This window comes from Nicotiana sylvestris, chromosome 7 (genome assembly GCF_000393655.2).
Source record: "Nicotiana sylvestris chromosome 7, ASM39365v2, whole genome shotgun sequence".
NCBI lineage: Eukaryota > Viridiplantae > Streptophyta > Magnoliopsida > Solanales > Solanaceae > Nicotiana > Nicotiana sylvestris.
Genome location: NC_091063.1, coordinates 80,509,500 through 80,524,279, shown reverse-complemented (window position 1 = coordinate 80,524,279; position 14,780 = coordinate 80,509,500). Strand labels below are relative to the sequence as shown.

At 35.8% G+C, this 14,780-nt stretch overlaps 1 protein-coding gene across 1 annotated transcript; it reads left to right on the top strand.

Annotated features, from left to right (window-relative positions):
* The first annotated feature begins 360 nt into the window (after positions 1-360).
* LOC104239958 (adenylyltransferase and sulfurtransferase MOCS3) lies at positions 361-5,483 on the top strand. The gene is made up of 11 exons (XM_009794730.2): positions 361-750; positions 838-930; positions 1,019-1,074; positions 1,208-1,272; positions 1,349-1,423; positions 1,571-1,649; positions 2,312-2,350; positions 2,478-2,586; positions 2,905-3,023; positions 4,568-4,684; positions 4,861-5,483. The coding sequence occupies exons 1-11, from the start codon at positions 480-482 to the stop codon at positions 5,251-5,253; spliced, it is 1,416 nt and encodes a 471-aa protein (XP_009793032.1). The 5' UTR covers positions 361-479; the 3' UTR covers positions 5,254-5,483.
* Positions 5,484-14,780: the final 9,297 nt, after the last annotated feature.

The following is a 14,780-nucleotide window of genomic DNA, read 5'->3' as shown; positions in this document are numbered from 1 at the left end:
AGAATTCGATTTTATATTGGACAAAATTATCATTTAAATTATCTCCTAATATGGAGAAGTTTCAAATCAAGTAAAATTTTATTTATTAAGGTTATCCTTTTTTAAACGGTTACATATAAGTCTAAAATCTAGGACATTAAATCAATTAAAATTTGACCTTGTATATTATTTGACAAACAGTTCAAAACGCTAATTCATTACTAAAAGAACATTAACGAATATTCATAAATTTTTACTCACTAATACTAACTAATAAATAATAACTTTCATAAGCCACAAATAAAAATTTTATTGTTAAACAAAATAACATAAAAAAATAAAAGAAAAATTTAAACAATCAAGACCAGAGGCGTAAGTTTGGGGCAATGAGGAATTAGAAGGGGTTCAGTAGATATAGGGTTTATAGTTTGCCTTACCTTCCGACTCCTCTGTTCTTGCCCAAGCCAAAGTTTGCGTTCAGATTCTTCCTGGCTTTTGTAATGGATTCCAATGGTGCTGAAGCATCTCGTATTCGCGAGGAAATCGAGTCTCTAAAGGCTAACAAGAGAAATATAGAGCAACAAATTTCAGCTCTCGAAGCTCAACTTAATCAACTTGAAGTAAATCAGGTTGAAGAAGGAGAAGTCAATTCCAATGCTCTATGTACTTCGCCGCTTTCTAACGGAGAGTTAGGGAATTCAAATGGTCTATCGCCCGATATGATTTATAGATACAGTCGCCACCTATTGCTTCCTTCATTTGGCGTTCAAGGTTCGGTCCGAATTGCTGTGAACATACTTAATTTGACTTTCAAAACAACCACTTCTGTTTATACTTAAAATTTATTGTTGGCATTAGGTCAGGCGAATCTATTGAAATCTTCAGTTTTGGTTATTGGAGCTGGAGGTCTAGGATCACCTGCTCTATTATATCTTGCTGCCTGTGGAGTTGGTAATTAGTTACTATTTAATTCACGTTTTTTGTCCCTATTTTTTGGAATAAATTAGGAAGCATGTTTTTATTCTGGTATATTTTGCAGGTCGAATAGGTATCGTTGATCATGATGTAGTGGAACTTAACAATCTGCAAAGGCAGGTAGTTTGTTTAATATAATGTGTTTTATGTGCTGAAAATTGATTTTGGTGAATGCTGTTTGTCTTAGTGATTTTGAGATTTTAGTTTTTGTTTTTTAAGCTAATTGGCTATGGCATTTCTCATTGTATTCTAGATAATTCATACTGAAGCATATATTGGAAAGTCAAAAGTAGAGTCAGCTGCTGCTGCCTGTCGCTCGTAAGTCACGTACTGAATAAACTTGTTTTGCATTTGAACCTGTATATAATATTCTAATTTATTTGTTTTGTTTTAGGATCAACTCCTCCACTCAGATTGTGGAGCACAAAGAAGCATTCCACACGTCCAATGCTTTAGAGATCGTAAGCAAGTATGGCCTAATAACACTTTTTTATACAGGGTTGCATGAATTTATTTCCTATCTGTATCACTTTGATGTTTTGTATTGGTTCTGTTTTCACTTTTGCTAAATTAGATCAGTGATTTTCTCATTTCCTTGCTTAATGATCTTTCTCAGATATGATGTGGTAGTAGATGCAACAGACAATGCTCCAAGCCGCTACATGATCAATGATTGCTGCGTTGTGCTTGGGAAGGTTAGCTGTTTCTCTTTTTGATTAGTAGTGAAGAGGTCAGCAGTTTCTTCTGATGTTCACTTTTTACACTAATTCTGCTGGTAACAATGATATGTTAAGCTGGATTTTGATATACTATACACTACATAATTGTGTTCTGATGCAATAACTTCTTCCTTCCCAGGAATAATGTATTCCAGGTTCTTACACAAGTATCCTATTACTTGTGTAAATAAAATGCAGCAAATTTTAGTGTATTGGCTGAAAAAATGTTGTAACTAGCATTATTGATACTACGGATTTGCTTGACTTCCTTATTTTGTAGGACGAAACAAATTCAATTTTTGGTACTGATTACAGTACCTTCTTAATTCTGTTATTGAATAAATTTTTTGATGAAATTCTGTTATTGATAAAAATTACCTACCTACAGAAAAACTGGTATTAAGCTGTAAAGCTGCAAATCAATCTAACAGGCAGCTTTTCCTTTAAACTTATTTACAGACACATAAATCACTTTTCTTTCCTGCCATACTAATGTTCTGGTATGATCATGTAATGATGATAGTGAATATCAGTGCCTGGATATACAAACACTAATCTCATATTGCAAGTGTGAAATTGGATGATAAGTTCATTTTGTTGGATCTCTGAACTGATTACTGGCTTATTTGTGTTAACAGCCTCTTATATCTGGAGCTGCTCTAGGACTAGAAGGGCAGGTACCATTTTCTGAAAGCATTCATCCTTCCTAGAGCTTTTTACTTGTGTTTCCCTAGAACTGCAGTATAAATTGCTTATAGCTGTTCAGATTGATTGGTAACTCTGTGCCCTGAATGGTTTATCTAGCTGACAGTCTACAATTACAATGGAGGTCCATGCTATCGATGCCTGTTTCCAACTCCTCCACCCACAAATGCATGTCAGAGATGTGCTGACAGTGGAGTACTGGGAGTTGGTAAGTTGTGATTATCTCATACTTATCTCTCTAATATGTGAAATTCCCTTAGTTTTCCTGAAAGCAAACTTCTCTCTTTGGTCTGTTTATTGGGTATCTTGCTTATAACAATGGTTAGAGAGGAAAGTATTGATATCATATCAAACCTGAAAAACTTTATTGATGTCATATTAAACCTGAAAAACTTTCTTTTTGGTTTGGCTGTATCTGTTTCTATGTATAATCTGTAGGATTCACATTGTTTTAAAACATATGGTGTGACCAGCTTGGTACTAATTTATATTCCTATTCTCAGTTATAATTTTTCTTCACTTTCAGTTCCAGGTGTTATTGGTTGTCTTCAAGCCCTGGAGGCCATAAAAGTTTCTAGCTTGGTTGGAGAACCACTCTCTGGGAGGATGCTTCTTTTCGATGCCCTGTCAGGCCGGATTCGTATTGTGCGTTTGATATTCTAATTTCTCATACTTCCATTCATTTCGTATGAAACAGCTCTTTATTCTTTGTGGGAAAAGTAGATCTTGCAGTCTTCCAATTTTGCAATTTCTACTAAGCACTGATAAAGAGTAAATTAGCTAAATATAGGGCAAACAACAACAACCACCTAGTGAAAATCTCACAAGTGGGGTCTGGGGAGGGTAGGATGTACGCAGTGTTACTCCTACGGTAGGAGGGCAGAGAGGCTGTTTTCGATAGACCCTCGGCTAAAGAAGATGGAAGAAGTGCAGATAGCAATTCATAACAAGACAATATATTTAGAAAACTAAATTGAAAATAGCAATAAAGAATATGAAAGAAGTACCAATAGCAAGTAATAGCAAGATAATATATTTAGAGAAACTAAATCCGAGGTCTGATAGCAATAGAGAATATGAAAGGAGCACTGATAGCAAAGTAAGGAAGTACCAGTGACAAATAATAAAAGAACAAGAAAATAGTAAACTCAGGATAAAAGGGTACCATACTAACACTAACATTAATGAACTAATGAAGACAAAGGGAAACGCACAACTACCTACTAATATTCTACCCTAATCCTCAACCTCCACACCCTCATATCTAGGGTCATGTCCTCGGTTAGCTCAAGCTGCGCCATGTCCCGCCTGACCAACTCTCCCCAAGATTTCTTTGGCCTACCTCCACCCTTCCTCTTACCCCCAAGGCCAACCCCTCACACCTCCTGACTAGGGCATCTGTGCTTCGCCTCTTAACATGCCCGAACCATCCCAGCCTCGCCTCTCGCATCTTTTCCTTCATAGTGGCCACTCCCACCTTGTCCCGAATAATTTTATTCCTAATTCTATCTAACCTAGTATGCTCACACATCCATCTCAACATCCTCATTTCAACTACTTTCATCTACTGGATATCGGAATTCTTGACTGGTCAGCACTCTGCCCTATACAACATAGTCTGTCTAACCACTAGCTAAATATAGTGCCTTTTAATAAATTTTAATTTTGATAAGAACTTTTTGAGTTGACAGTGACGATACAATAAAGCAGTTGAAATTCAGGACTCCTTGAAAAAACATAGTTCGAAATAGATACCTTATGAAGGAGCCTGACAAAAGAAAAATATAGATACTTCGCGAATGCTTTCAACACGCCTTTCTCCGCTTAAAGACAACCATATTTTGTATCTAATCTCCTCTGAATAAAAGAAGCAACAACAACAACCCAGTAAAATCCCACAAGTGGTATCTTGGGAGGGTAGTGTGTACGCAGACCTTGCCCCTACCCCGAAGGAGTAGAGAGGTTGTTTCCGAGAGACCCTCGGCTCAAGAAGGGACAATATATTAGTACCATCAAATTTGCTTGACAATATATTAGTACCATCAAATTTGCTTGCTCGTGTTGGCAACTTATCTGGAATATCTTCTATTCAATATTCGTATTCCTTTGCTCCTAAACATATTGTACTTATTTGTTGCCAATTGTCAGCATTGGTCATAATCTCAGTCATTGCATCTCTGCAATTTTAGGTCAAAATTCGTGGAAGGTCATTGCAGTGCGAAGCTTGTGGAGAACATCCAGTATTGACAAGGCAGACATTTCCGGATTTTGACTATGAAAAATTTACTCAAACTCCACTATCCACGGTGCATTTCCTTTTCACAGCTTTTCAATTGTGTCTAATATTTGTAGCCCTTTGTCTGAACATGTGTATCTTTTCTGTATGCAACTAAAGGCATAGTGAAGCATTCAAGTGTGAAATGACTCATTTTATTGATTTTCTTTCTGATCTAATTATCCGTGTAATTGACCATTCTTTCAGGGTCCATTGAAGTTGAACCTTCTTTCACAGGATGCTCGAATCAGCAGCAAAGAGTACAATGAGAGAGTGACGAAAGGTGAAGCACATGTATTAATAGATGTTCGACCAGCTCATCACTATAAGATTGTTTCACTTCCCAACTCTATCAACATCCCTCTATCCACGTTGGAAGGCAGGTTGTCTGAAATATCTGCTGCCTTGGAAAAAGAGGCAGATAAAGAGACGCTCGACGGTGGTTCCGGTGCTTCTCTATATATGATATGCAGAAGAGGTAATGATTCACAAAGGGCTGTTCAATTGCTTCACAAGGCGGGTTTCACTTCAGCAAAGGATATAATAGGGGGCTTAGAGTCGTGGGCGCACAATGTGGATCCAAAGTTCCCCACATACTAAATATACACAAAATTCCATTCTTTTGTTAGTGATTGCCTATCCTCTAATGTCTTGATCAAACTTCTAATTTATGTTCTTGACTTAACTGTTATAGCTTTAACTGAGTGGTGAAGCCCGATGATAGCTCGCCCTGTTATCCCCATGTTTATCTATCCGGTTTTCAAATATACCTGCTATATTGTAATGTGATTCTTCTAATGGGGAAATCACCATGGAAGTTTTAAGTGCAACTTTGGTGTTTCTCGAAATGGTAGCCCTGTTCGCAAGTTGACGTAGTATTTGCATCAGATTTTCATTGAATTTTGTTAATATGTCAATCTTCGCTACATCCACGTTAAGATGAAGAGCCAAAATAATGTCCAGGACAGGACGATTGTTGAACACCGATCAGGTTCTTGTTTCCTTGGGTTGCTTTGCCAAAGTTAAGAGCAAGCACGCAGCAAATCATAGGGTTAGTATTGCTCAAATTACTCTTCTTTGTTCTTAACCACAGCAAGTTAAAAACTTAAAACGAGTCAAATGATAGAGTTAGCATTGCTTAAATTACTCCTCTTTATTCTTAAGAAGAGCAATTAAAGTTTATTCGGTGCAAATGAATGGTATTTTTTCTTAACTATCACTGGAACGTGAGTTTCTGATCTAAACAATGCTTAAACATCTGGCTTTGGAAAGGGGAGAAATTCAAAAATAGCCAGATTTACAACTGGTCGTTCAAAAATAGCCCAGTTTCAAAAGTAATCGAAATTTAGTCACTCTTCATGTAAAGATAAATCTGAGCGAAAACACTGTTCAAAACCCGAAAAATACGCCAGTATATTATACTGGAGTTTCAGCATAAGTATGCTGGAACTTCCAGCATAAGTACACTAGAACTCCAGCATAATATACTGGAGTTCCAGCAAGTATAATTGTCCAGTATATTATACTGGAATCTGGAATCAGCAAAGTATACCGGTCCAGCATAATATGCTGGAGTTCATACACAGATGCACCGAACTCTAGTATATTATGCTGGACCTGTCTCTGTTGCAGCAAAATAGTGGCTATTTTTCATTGACTTCGTAAACGCTGGCTATTTTTGAATGACCAGTCCGAAAACTAGCTATACCGTGTTATTTTTACTTTGAAAAGGCTTTATCTTGTTCGGAGTACAGTGAAGAGGGGGAGAAAGAGCCTTTTCTTATGAAATTTACATTTCTTATAGAAGTTAGAAACAAAAGTGGATATGTCGGACTTGATTAGTTTATGTCAACCTGACAGCCATCTTTTCTAAATATGCTAACATTTCATCAGCTTAAAAAAGGATAAGTTAGATGTTAAAAGATGAACTGTTTTGCAAACTTTAGTTGTAAAGCAGTTTGTGGAACTGAAGGATAATGACGAACAATTGAGGATTGCTTTTCATCTTCAAATATAGCTTCTTGTAGACTTGGGGAGAAGCAATACTGTTGTCAGAACATTATGAACTGGATTACTTGGAACTTGGAAGCAAGGGATATGGGTCTTCCTTTGCAATTACCTTAGTATAAAACAAAGGTGTTACCCTACAATTTCTTTTGCCTTTTTAAAGATTTCTACTGACTGAGCTAAAGGCTAAAGCAATGGAATGTCAAAAAGTGGAGAACAATTTGGATATAATTTATCACGATTGAAATTAGCATGACTACAGGATGACAACTTCGACAAGTCTTCTAAACTAGTAGTAATTAAGTACCATAGCTAGTATCCCGTAGACTTATTTTTGGCTCAAAAAGTGGCAAGACTGTTGATTATACACGAGTCTTATCTCTAATCATGATGGTCATATTATGACAAATGTCAAGCAGATAAAAGTGAAAGACAAAAGAATATGGATCAGGAACATGGGAATTGCTTGTAAATCTATGTTGCAGAGGAGGGGGGGGGGGGGTTGGGGAAAAGAAAAAAGGAAAACACAAAAAGAAGACATTGTCAAGCGTGATGCTAATAGGATAAAAACCAAAAGAGAGAAAAAAAAAAGTTAAATGTTCAATTAAAAATATAGTGGAAGTTGATATGTCATTATATAAATATTTTCACTAGCTAAATATAATAATTTATTTGGGGTCATTTCTAATTTTAAGGGCTAAAACTTGGGGTAGCCAAATTGCATAAATAAGCAAGAAGGGGACCATAAAAACACCATAGCAAGTGGGTTTTTATTGTGGCATTGAGAGATTCCATCGGAATTCTTAAGCACCACGGCGTTGACGAGTAAAAATAATTAATTACATGCTCTCAATATTTATACGAATTCAATTAATATATGGCACATGTTGTTATATATACTTTTATAGCTAAATAATAATTAATTAATATATATTTCTACCTTAATCGATGACTTACCTCGGCGCAAAGGAGTTTTTACCTTGCCAATGTGCCAAGAGTCGAAAACAAAGATCCAAAAAGTGAGGTTCTCCTTTTAGATCAGATCTCCACATTTCCAGTAACCATAATACAAAAAAGCAAGAAGCTTTTGCTCTACCTTTTACTCCAAACGAGAAAATGAGACAAAAGAGAGGGAATATTGCCTCTCCACCGACCTTATCAACAGTTGTCCAATTAGAATTGAACTTTTTTCTTTTTCACCTTTTATTTTAATATATATATATGTATATGTTTTCCCCCCTTTTTGGCATGTTTCCTTGTCTCCTGTTAGTGAAAATCTAAGGCCCTTTTGTTTTCTGAAAAGGATACTGTATAATCTGTACTTCATGAGGTGTCATGATCGAGTATATTTATGTGTGGATACCAAATGGTTAACGATATCTCCCTTAAGAAATCAAGAAATTGCATATGACTGAATGAAATTTTATCAAGGTTTATATTTATTACTCCCTCTATTTTAATTTAGTTTAATTTTTTCGGACTAAGAGATCCAATTAACTAATTTTCGTATGAATTTCGATATAGCTTTTTAAAAATTTTTGAAATAAATTTATGTATTTAAAAATTACATAAAAAATACTATAAGTCACAATAATTAATAATTTAAAATAGTTAAAAGCTATTTGGCAAAAAAAAATAGCCAAAGAAAACTTTGGTTGATTCCACGATTGTAATAGGTTCATTCTTTTTAAAACGGAAAATTTCTCACTAAGCAGAGGGAAGAAATTCAATCGAATCTCCTTTGTCGAAAATTACCCTATGCAATATTTTTGATAATATGTGAGGTAGGGCTGTTCATTCAGATCGGATATCCAAAATCCGAACCGATTCATTCAATTTTGGATTTCGGATTTCGGATTGTGTTTATTAAAATTTCGGATTTCGGATCGGATTCGGATTGGTATATTTTAATCTAATCCGATCCGAAATCCGAAATTATTAGGACATGTATAAATACTACACTTTAATTTACATCAACCTCCAAGTTATTACCTTTACAATTGCTAGATTTAGCTATATTGACACCATAATACTCTCATAATTGCATAAACATGAATTTTTTTAATGTATTACCTCTTTTACAAGAAAATATACATATTAGTTTAACTTTGAGGCATAATAATACGATCCGATATCCGATCCGATCCAAACTTTAAAATCCGATCCGATATAATTCGGATCGGAGTCGGATTGCATTTTCTAGAATTCGAAATCCGAAATTTGAATCTGAAATATGCTAAATCCGATCTGATCCGTACACAACCCTAAATTGTGAGGTGTTGAATCCGTTTTACATGAAGAAAAAGTCAACTATTGTAATAAAGAGGAGAACGGCGTCCTAAATATGCTTATTTGTTGAGAAGAACTACTCTGTGGTTTAGCTATTTTTTGAACCTTAAACAACTTTCTTCTATTACAGTTGGAAAAAGAATTTGGACCTACGTGACACAGATTTTTTTGGGATTCTTGGCTCGACACATTTTCCATTCCAGTCAGGGTTCTTGCTTCCATTATTTATTAAGGAGATTTCTGGAACAAGACTTTTGATACAAGTTCTCAAAAAGAAAGAAGGACATTAATTTTATAAAGGGTAGGAGTATTATTTATCTGTCAATACACGAAGATGAAAATTAATGGCAATGTCCTCATGCCTGAGCCTGATCAGTCCAAGAAAGAAAGATAATTCCAAGTGTAGACTGATGTTACTTTTGGGTATAAACAGAGGCCATCACGAATATATATACAAACAATTTTAAGTCTTAAAGCAAATAATTAAGATATGCAAAATGCAATTCTCTCTCTCTTTTATTGTTTTCTTACTCCCTCCGCTCCACAATAAATGAGCAATTTGCTTTGGGCATACACATTAAAAATTAACTAAATTTTAGACGAAAATAGTTAGTGTGACTAAACTACCCTTCATTAAATGGTGCATCATAGTTATAGTAGCACTTACTTCTCTTCTCAAATATGAGGATTAAATGACTTTTTAAAGATACGTCCATAAGGGTAATTTTGAAAAAACAAATTGAATTTTTTCTTGATTATATAAATGGACATTTATTTTGGACCAAAAAAAAGAAAAATTGGTCACTTATTGTGGATCGGAGTGAATATTAATTAAGATAGTTAGTAGGGCTATAATAAATTGGATGAAGACAAGTAACAACCTTGTTACACTCTTCATCTTTCGTTATAAATAAGAAGGTTGGCCCCTACCCCTACAATTACCACCTGTCTGTCGACCTGAAACTATAATTCTATTGTCTCATCAACATTACCTACCTCTATATCAAGCCATCTCCAACATTCATAGCTGCCACCATCCTTTTAAGTAAATAAGGAAAAAATACCTCTATGGACAAGATTATGAAATCCCAAGTTGTAAAGCTTTTACTAATAGCCACACTTCTACTCATAACTCCTCTACTATCCTCATCTCAAAGAACTCCTTATCTCTATTTCATAGTTAACCTTCTCATCATCTCCTTAGGTGCTGAAGCTGGCCTCATTTCCTCCAAATCCCCACATGACAACACATCTTCATCTCCTGATATTATTATTAAACAACAACAAATAATTTCCCCTGACGACGTTACAAAAGTAGTTGAAAAATGTTCTTCTCAGAAAATAGTTGGGGTTACAAAAGTACTGGAGAATGATCCAGCAAAATTACAAAAATGTCCTTCAACACCAAGCTTGTTTTTCATTGGGAGTAGCGAGGATAGTGAAGGAAAAGATCATGAGGTTGTGACGGAAGAAGAAGATGATGAGGAGATTGGGGAAGTTAGTGGGCAAGAGTTGTTTAATAAAGCTGAAACATTTATTGGAAATTTCTACATGCAGTTGAAAATGCAACGAGAAGAATCGTGGCAGAGACTTCATGACTTCTCTCAAAAAGCCTTTTAATTAATGCAGTATATTTCGTTGGTTCTTAGTTTATACCATATTTTAGAAGTGATTTTTCCTCTTTTGGTGGGTATTAGGTCAAAGTTGAATTACTGAAGGGAGTAAGATTTATTAAGGGAAGTACAAGTACCTAGCATTGTACATCTGTATAAAAGATAAAAAGGCAGATTTAGAATTTAGAATGTACTTAATTAATGTTGTTTATTGAGTATATAATCTCAATTGGAGGAGTACCTATTGTAAATTTTTATTTACCGCATTAGCTTTTTCAGAGTTATAATTGCGCGGTTTTTCATGACACTTGCACATTATCATGCAGAAATCTTTTATATATGTGTTTACTTTTGCTATTTTCGAGGACTCATGCCTACCTATTCTGATTTCTGACCAAACAAACTGTAGTAAAACGAACGAATTTTCATTTACATGTTCAGGTTATATTTGCTAATTTCCTTCAGGAGTGATGCAGCCATTAGCCCATTACCAATTATCAATTGGGTATCGGGCAACTGAAAGCCAATTTAAATACATAGATAACTCTGTATGGGATAAAATTGATAAATAACAGGTGGATGCTTGACGAATTGACACGTGGAAGTAAAGACAAGTTAGATGTGAGTCATTAAATAGCTGGCATCAGTTACGAATATATGACCGGTGCTGGATAAATTCCGGAGACAGTAAAACCGAGGACGAAGATTTGAAGTGAAGATATAGGTTGGGAAATGCAGCATTCAATGAGCAGTCGTTACAAGGAGTCTTTTCATTAATACCCAGTCGTTATTCAGCCATCAAGAGAGATTTATTTCGTATTAAAGAAGAGATTGATTTTGGAATCTTTTCTCCCTGAATAGAGCTATAAATACGCGAATTTATATTCATTGTAGACACGAAACATTCTGTTTACCAAAAAGGTAAAACTAGCTCTTATTCCATAAATCAATATTATTTACTTTGTTCTTCGTATTGTTCTTGCCATTGCTTTCGGAGAAGCTCAGTCCATAGTCAGGTTTGTGTTTTCTTTTAATTTGATTTCATTAACTTATTTTTATTCTTAATTATTTTATATTATTGGATCAAAATAATTCACGTGTCTATAAATTACGATACAAATTCAACTATACCGTTTTAGGGGCAAACAACTTGCCGACCACCGTGGGGCATAGATAATTGTGTTATTATTTTGATCCATGTTTCTATTACCAACTTAGTTTGACACATTTCTTTAGTAAAAGAAAAATCATATATGGCAGTTAATGATGTGAACAACTCTTACAATGCTGGAACAAACAACGAGCATGAGGATGTGTTCCAACGTGATGATTCAACTAGTGAAACTCGTAACGATGAAGATGAAACAACTCCGGTTCGCGAAGAACGAAATCCTTGGCATGTGAGAGTCCAACTCCTGACGATATGGACAATGAACGTGTTTTTGAAAGGGAAATTATGATTTATCTCTCAAGACAAGACGGAGTGATGACAGAGTTGAAGCAGGTGCTTTTGGTTGCTTCCAATAACTCCAATAGGGGAGTTCGAGTTCCTCCAACGTGCCTGCAAATCAAACAGTGCAAAGACAGGCAACATCGCTTCAAGGGAGGAGTTCAATTTTAATGAAAATAAAGTAGGCGATGCAGGTAGTGGATCGGGGAATGACAACAACGCTAACAATCCTTTAAAAACTGAGCTCATGAGATTCATGAGGGAAATGAATGAATGAATGAATGAAATGAACCAAAATACTAAAGAACTCCATGCTCGGATGGATCAGATCCCTAGAGCACCACCGATGTTGAAGGGACCAGATTCAAAAAAGTATACACAATTGCCGTTCAAACCAAGTGTGGCCCCGAAATTGATTTTGAAAAGATTCAAGATGTCTGATATTCTAAAGTATGATGGGACTTCGAATCCACAAGTGCATATCACAACTTGCATTACGGTTGTAAAGGAAAATGACTTGGCCTCGTACGAGATTGAATCTGTCTTGTTGAAGAATTTGGCGAAACCCAAACAAAAGGTGTTTTAACATGGTATTCTCTTTTGCTTGAGCATTCGATTGACTCTTTTGAAATGCTTGCAGATTCTTTCATTAAAACTCATGATGAAGCAAGGAAAGTCCAGATTAGGAAAGCAGATATATTCAAAATCGCTCAAGGAGAGTCTGAACTATTGCAAGAGTTCGTAATCCTATTTCAAAAGGGAAGGATGATGTTGCCAACAGTACCAGATGAGTAGGCAGCTGAAGCGGTTACCAAAGATCTCAATCCACTAAGCTTCGATGCTTCCTGGAAATTGAAAGAAAGCCAGTTGGAATTTAAATCGGCTACATAGGTATATATCCATAATTGTTATGAATCAAACATCAGAATTGAAGATGATCAAGTGAGTTCTTCGGTGTCATCTAAGGGTCACAATCTCGATCTAAATCAGGAAAAGTTCAAAACTAATTTCAACGCAGATCGGAGGTCTTCCAGGAGTCGTTTTCATCCTTACAAAAGGGTTGATGGGCGTAAAAATAAAGTATTTCAGTCATCGGATAGGTTTGCTTTTGATAGAAGGATGGATCATGGTCGGAGTAGCAGAGCTTTACAAGGAAGGGACCATCGGGGTCCCGGGATTCAGCATACCCCCCTGTTATCCGATTATAACTTCAACATCAGCTTAGTATAACTGGTTTAGGCTCTGAGAAACATTAAGGAGGCCAGATTTCAAAATCAATTCGATCGGATCCTAGTCAAAGGGATCCTAATCTATGGTGTGAATTCCATAGAACGCATGACCACACGACTGGGGACTATCGGCATCTTCGTAAAGAGTTTGCAGCATTATTAAAGAATGGTCACCTTAGAGAATTTCTAAGTGATCGTGCCAAAAGTAATTATGGAAGGAATCGAGATGTTGTGGAACTAGCTAAACCAACAACATGGTCACCTCGCTTAACGACAAACATGATCTTTGTTGGTGATAAAGTAAATGGAGTAATATTTTCACAAGCAAAGAAGACAAAGATATTGGTAACTCATGGTAAGAGGATTCGAGAAGCATCAGAAGATGATGAAATCACCTTCATGAAAGAAGATATGTATGGCCTTCTTTTACCACACAACGATGCTCTGTTAATAGCGTTTAATATTTTAGATTTTAAAATTTCTGTGTTGGTTGATCTAGGTATTTCACCCAATATCATTCAATAGAGAGTTTTGGAACAAGTAAAGTTTACCGGAAATATTGTTCTAGTGACAAAGCTTCTGGTCGGGTTTTACATAACAAGTGTAACGGCCCGAGGAGAAATTTTACTGCCAACGCATGTCGAAGGTATAACAAAGACCACTTTGTTCGAAGTGATAGATGGCGACATGAGATTCAATTGATCCTTTGAAGGCCGTGAATTCATGAAATGAAGGCAGTGCCATGGACTTACCACCAACTGCTGAAGTTCCCAACACCAGATGGGATCAAGAAAATCAGAGGTGAACAACCTGCAATAAGAGAAATAAATGCATTTACCTTGTTCAGTAGCATGACAGAAGGAACAAACAAATAACAGCTATAGGGATCTGTGCTCTCTTCCATCCCGATTGAAGGTTATGGGGAAAAGAGTCATCAGATTTCTATTAGGTACTAGAGGAAACATATGTAACCAAGTCAATCACATAGGAGCTCAAACAAGTTGCTTTTTTTCACAAAGTTCTTAGAAAGGAAATTCCATTTAGGAACGGGGTTGAACCCCGAAGTAAGACTTAAAATTATTGATTTTCTTAAAACTAACATTATTTATTTTGCATGGTCTCACTTAGATATGACATGTTTTCCATTGTAAGTGGTTGTCTACAAATTAAGTTTGGACCCTAACTTGCCTCCGGTAAGGCAAAAGAAACGACTGATGGCAGAGGTCAGAAACAGGTTTGTCAAAAAAGAGGTAATTCGGTTACTGAATATAGGTTCAATTCGAGAGGTAAATTATCCCGATTGGTTAGCTAACATAGTGGTTGTTCCTAAAAAAATTAGAATACGTGTAGATTATAAATACTTGATCGGTCGTTTTGAGCATTTACACTTAGCTCGGTAGTATGAGGGCATGATTAGCTTTGTATGATGTATTATGACTTATGTGAATCGTCGGTTTTGGTTTTCAGGTTATTCGGAGTTGATTTGGAAGAATGATTCTCAACTAGTAAGCTTTAACTTGGAAGAGTTGACCAAGTTTG